The sequence below is a fragment of the Athene cunicularia genome (genome assembly GCF_003259725.1).
Source record: "Athene cunicularia isolate RWA chromosome 19 unlocalized genomic scaffold, athCun1 chr19_part1, whole genome shotgun sequence".
Classification (NCBI taxonomy): Eukaryota; Metazoa; Chordata; class Aves; order Strigiformes; family Strigidae; genus Athene; species Athene cunicularia.
Window position 1 is genome coordinate 7099760 of NW_020799124.1, and position 5627 is coordinate 7105386.

At 59.7% G+C, this 5627-nt stretch overlaps 1 protein-coding gene across 1 annotated transcript; it reads right to left on the reverse strand.

Moving 5' to 3' along the window:
* Positions 1-37: 37 nt before the first annotated feature.
* On the reverse strand, positions 38-3127 carry LOC113487240 (GAS2-like protein 2). The gene is made up of 6 exons (XM_026861711.1): positions 3035-3127; positions 2544-2913; positions 1652-1890; positions 1436-1543; positions 749-845; positions 38-394 (listed from the first exon to the last, which is right to left on the reverse strand). The coding sequence occupies exons 2-6, from the start codon at positions 2899-2901 to the stop codon at positions 117-119; spliced, it is 1080 nt and encodes a 359-aa protein (XP_026717512.1). The 5' UTR covers positions 2902-2913; positions 3035-3127; the 3' UTR covers positions 38-116.
* Positions 3128-5627: the final 2500 nt, after the last annotated feature.

Consider the following 5627-nt stretch of genomic DNA (forward strand, 5'->3'; position numbering starts at 1 on the left):
CCATCCAGCCTGGTGCTGGGCACCTCCGGAAGGGATGGGAAAAAAAATTCAGGGATGTGAGAAAAACTGCTCTGAAACCAGGCACGGGTTTGGGACACGGAGTATTTCTGGACCACTTACCTGCCCAAAGGAATCCTCTGGGGCTGTGCTGGCTCCTGGCGAGGGCTGGCACCCGGCGGGCGACCCGAACCCTCTGGTGAGGGGGTGGCAGGGGACCGGGGACCGGGGGGCACACGGGACCCCCAGGTAACAGGGGGCAGGGGGCTCTGCGAGCGGCTGACCAGCAGCGCGGGCTGGGGCTGGCCACGGGTGGCCACCTTCGAGGGCGGGCAGAGCCAGATCTCGTGCTGCACTTGCTGCTGGGGGTTCCTGGTTTTCCAGGCTTGTTTGTGAGCTGCAGGGAAAACCGTGGGAGAGGGCTCAGCACCCCTGTCCATTGCACACCCCCCAGCCCACCCAGCCGTCGCTCAGCATCCAGCTCCCCCGGGGATGCTGGTGTAAACCTGTCCTCCCTGAAAAGGGGTTTTTGGGGTCTGACTCCATCCAAAAGTCTGCCGTGACCTCTAGTGGCCACCAAAGCCAAAGAAAGTCCCCAAACCAGACATTCCCCAGCAAAGCAACGAGGCATTGCGCTAAGGAAACCTCCTGCTCCTGCAAATGGCCCCAGAAGCAGCAAACCCCATGATGGACCCCCCCTTCACCCCAGCCCAGGGGCAGAGCCATGGGGTTTGGGGACACGGGGACTCACAGAGCGAGGTGCAGCGGCACGGGTCGTGCTTGTCCAGGTAGTGCTCCAGCGTGTCCCAGCCGCCCCCGACCCGCACCATGACGTGCTCCCGCAGGATCTGCACAGGATGCCGTGTGCCGTGAGGCCTGGAGAGGTGCGTGTGATGCACCCGTGGGATCCCCACCTCTCTTTAAGCAGCCTGGGGGTGGCACGTTTAGCCGGGCTTTGAGAGCCCTGGGCGTGCCCCAAGTGCCACCAGGCCCCCCCAAAGGACAGCTTCATCCCCAGCTCAGCGCCACAGAGGCAGGGAGGGTCTCAGCTCCTGCTGCCACCCTGACAGGCATGTTTCATCACCCCAAGGAGAGTGGGGGGCCTTTTGGAAAACCCTCTCCACTGTCACGTGTTTCAGGCAGGCCAAGCTTAGGGACGGCTGCAGGCAGGGGCAGAGCATCCCAGTGTTCCCATTGCTGGGTAAGACCTGCCTCTGGCTTGGCATGGGATGGCAGTTTTTGTCCCATACACATGGATGTTACATCCATACAAACATGTACGGCAGGGTCAAGCTTCCCTGTTGCCCTGCTTTGGGGGTAACAGTCAAAAACCCCACATTGGCCCCATTTGGGGGATGGATTATGGAAGAGGCTTTGTGGGAACAGAGCAGGATTCCTGGTGCTTGTGTCCCAAAAGAAGAGGGCAAAGCAAACTCACCCGGACAAAGATGAGGGTGTCAGAGTCGCCCACACGGTATTTTCCTTCAGATATCTTGATCATAGGGAACTGGATGGGGCAGGTACAGCGGCTCACCAGGTGCTGGACCTGTGGGCAGCAGGGATGGGTCCCCACCAGTGCTCCTGCGGAAGGTCATCCCCCATCCCCATTCCCATCCCCATTCCCATCCCCATCCCACTCCATGCCCCTCTGTACCATCTGGTCAAGGTTGTGGAGGTCCCGTGGTTTCCTGGGGGGCCGGGGCAGGGGGGTGTCTGCAGGTGGCAGGTCCAGCTCCTCGCGGAGCTCCTCCTCGATCTCCTCCTCCATCTGCACGAGGGTTGGGGCCCGCATGCCAAAGCGGGCAGCGCGGCGCGCCAGCTCCAGCAGACACAGCACAAAGTTCTTCTCGTTCTTCCTCAGCACCAGGTCCTCCGTCTCGAACATCAGCACGTCTGGGGCAGGGCAAGGGTGGGCTGAGCCAGGGCAGGCACATGGGGAGGGGGATGAAGGGGACGGAGGGAACAGGTGGAGTCAAAACCTCCCCGAAGGAGTATTTTTCCCAGGAGCCATCCTACTAGGAATATGGATGGGTCCAACAAGAGTTGGGATAAATTAATGGAGGAAGAGCCTTCCTCTTGAGCATCTACATGCAAAGGCACTACATGGCACCCCAAAGTCACAAAACCCGGTGGCTGGGTGAGCTGAGGACGTGTCACTCCATGCCCATACCCTTCCCAGGCAGTCACTGGTGGTGGGAACAGGGTGTCAGACCCTTTGCTCAGAGCCAGGACCACTCCTGATGTCCTTGCACCCGGGATCAGGCTGCACCTGGCAGGGCCACGCTGCAGCTTTCTATCTCCACCCCTTTAGTGCATATTTGCACCCAAGCAAACATGCCCACTGTGTGCCAGCACCCTCCAAAGCTGCTGCCAAACCCAAAGGAGCTTGTGCAAGAAATCCCAGCTCAGGAACGCATGTGCATGGTGCTGCCTGGTGCCGGGGTGACACGGGCTTGGGGAGCACATGGGAACCCAGGGTGATGCTAGGAGCAGCTGGAGGGGGACTGCACGCAGGGACACGGGGCAGCCGGAGCCTGGCATCTTACCTTTAATATCCATCTCCTTCCTGCACCACTGGATGAAGTTGGAGATGTTGTCCCTGGCCTGGAAGGTGCCCGGCTGTGCCGTGAGGTTGCAGGCGACGCCGGCGGTGGGCAGGCGGAGGTGACGGGCCATGCCGGGGCAGGCGCGGGCGAACTCCCCGGCCACATGTGTGACGTTGTTGGCATGGGAGCAGAGCACAGCCCCCGTCTCCAGCACCTCCACAAAGGTGCCCACCTCGATGTCCAGGTCGTACAGCTCCTTCAGCCACTCCGCCAAGTCCTCCTTCATGGCGTAGAGGTACTGCTCGCTGGACTGGTAGGGGCGGATGCTCCGCGCCGCGGTGCCCGTCATCCCCCACATTTTGCCATAAGACTGGGAGGAGATGGAGGGAAAGGGGTGATGGGGACATGGGTGGTGGGGACATGAGTGGCAGGGACATGGGGAGCTGCCCCGGGCCATGTCCCCAGCCCACCTCCCCAGCAGCCACACTCACCCCGTGCCACTTGCTCTCTGCCACCAGGATGGTGACACCGTCCACCCGGTGCTGGGAGCCCTTCTGGGGTCCGAGGGTTGCAATGCAGCGTGGGGAAAGGAAATCACACTCCTGGGCAGTGGGTGTTTTGTTTCCTTCCCAAGTGCTGTTCCCTTCTCCTTGGTGACAAGGGACCGGCTGCAAACACTCCCCGTTAACCCTTCAGCTCCTGCTCCTCCGCTCGCATCCCCGCTCCTTCTTCCCCAGCTGACCCAGGGGGGGAGTTTTCCCCGCGGTCCCTGGCTCCGGGGCAGGAGGGGGTTAGAGAGCAGCTCTTCAGCATCCCAAGTTGCTCACAAGCCCAAAAAAGGGGGAGATTGCCCCTTCCCCACCATCACTGCAGGTGGGGTGACCTGGGGACCCTACAAGGTGCATCTTCAGGGCTCACTACCCCTGAATTGATAGCCCTGAGGCAGCCACATTTCTGCATCCATTTTACAGGCTCACACTCCTCTGAGATGCCGCTGCATGCTGTTGCAAACCCAAACACACCGTGGCGAGAAGCTGAGCTGAGCAGGGCAGCCCCAGCATGGCTGACCCCCTAGCAGGGCTCCCTCCTCTCTGGGTGGGGTGCCCAGAGGGATGGAGAGAGGCTGACCTCAGGGCCGGTGTGAGGACCATTGAACACACCACGGGGGTGATGTTCAGACCGGTCCCTCCACATCCCTCCTGCCCTCCACACACCCACCCGGGGCACAGCAGCACCGGGGAGTCAGAAAGCCAAACCCCGAGGCAAGGGCTCCCCAAAGCTGTAGGGATTGGAGCACAGATCCCTCGAAGAGAGCTGGTCCATATGGGGGTTGGACTCCCAAACTCCTGAGCTCAGCCATCCCACACGGTTCCTGTGCAACCTGGAACATCCCAGCTGAGAGAAACGGAGGAGGAAGAAGAGGCGCAAAAGGTAGAGGGTAGTAACAGGGACACCACTGCCATTGCTTGCTCTGCACTTTCCAAGATGCAGAGCAAGGTCTGAGAGCTGAGGAGCCCTGCAACCCCCGTGGGCTACCCCTGGCTCCCCCTTCACCAGCTCCTCCCTCCTCTGCTGCACCCACAACCCCCGGGGCAGCGCTCCCAAGGAAACACCCCGGTGCTGATCTCAAGCATCTCCATTCACCCTCATCATTGCATTTCATCTGGTAAAAACACCAGTGGCCCACACTTGAACCTGGGCTCATCCCTTGATCTCACTGCAGGGAACAGACAGGTCTTCTCACCTCCAAAGGTTGGGGGCCAGAGCAGGTCCCCCCCACAAGGACCCCAGGAGCCCCCTTCGCTCGAGGGCTCGTACTACCCTTTAGTGGGAGCCGGGAAGCCCTGTACCATGCAGCGTGTCAGGGATCAGCCCAAGCTCCAAGAAAATGCAGAAGCTCCACCTGCAAATCACAGCACAAACCCATCAATCCTCCCCTCCAAAAAAAAAAAAAAAAAAAAAAAAAAAAAAGCATAAGAGGGGTTTATTGCATGCCTGCCTTTGTGGTTTCTCTGCACTGCACTGCCTTGCAAACTTCTTCCCAAATTGCCCATGATAGCAAGGTCTTTGTCATAAGCTGAGCTCCTCCACAGATGGCGTGACTCCAGGAGCTGGGGCTTTGAGTGGGCACTGCTGGGAATGTCAGAGACTCCCTCCCTAGCCCAGGGCTTGCAGAGCTGCCGCAGCACCCAGGTACTGCTACAAAAAGCAAATCTACCAGGTAGATGCTCACACCATGGGACTGAAACAGCCTCTCGTCCTCTTGGGGAGCTTCTTGCTGTGTCAGGGGACCCCGTCCTCTCTCTGGAACCAGCTGCTGATGCTCACTGCAGATCATGGTCCAGCTGGTGTCATTTTGGGGGAGGAAATGCAAGAATCCCAGCTATTCACCCTGGCTAGGGAATGCGTGGCAGGCTGGCCTGAGGAGTTGGCGCCTGGAGAAAAGGACATCATCATCAGGAGAAAAGGACACTTGTGACGCGGAATTTTCAGCCAGGGCACTCAGTGGGGCCCATCACATGACTCAGGGTGCAAGTCCACCTCCTCCAAGATTCCCCCACGCTTGTAGAGTGCAGGCGATGCAGCACAGTCACCCCTTCTCTGCCAGCATCACTGTGCCCAGTCCCAGCCCTGGCAGCAACGCTTGTGACCCCAAGGTACCCCGACAGCACACAGCCCCAGGAAACACACCACGGCCAACAAGGGAGGAAAAGGAAAGCACAAAGCCAGGAGAGGATTCAAGGTTGGCCCATCCTCAGGCTCCAGTCCCATGGCAGAAGGGATGCCTGCCTCTCTCCTAAGGACATGAGAGGGGGTAACAATCTGCTGCTTCTCTGTAGAGCTGCAGGTGTGGAGTGCCCCTGGGGTACAGGTGGACCTATAAATCCTCCCATCTTCAAAAAGTGGTACATGGAGCAGAAGTCACACTGCTCTTCTGACCCTTCTTGAAGCCCAGAGCAGATTTCTTGACAGCAAGACCTCTCTCCCAGTGCCAGCCTTCCCCATCAATCCCTCCATCAATGCCATCGAGCCCCTCATCAACCCCGTCCAACCCCTCATCACCACCACCACCACCCCCCACCC

Coding starts and splice junctions, on each gene's coding strand:
- LOC113487240 (XM_026861711.1), bottom strand. CDS start 2,901: ATGTGGGGGATGACGGGCACCGCGGCGCGGAGCATCCGCCCCTACCAG. Junction 1,891..2,543: donor GAAGGAGATGGATATTAAAG/GTAAGATGCCAG, acceptor GCCCTGCCCCAG/ACGTGCTGATGTTCGAGACG. Junction 1,544..1,651: donor TCCACAACCTTGACCAGATG/GTACAGAGGGGC, acceptor TGCTGCCCACAG/GTCCAGCACCTGGTGAGCCG.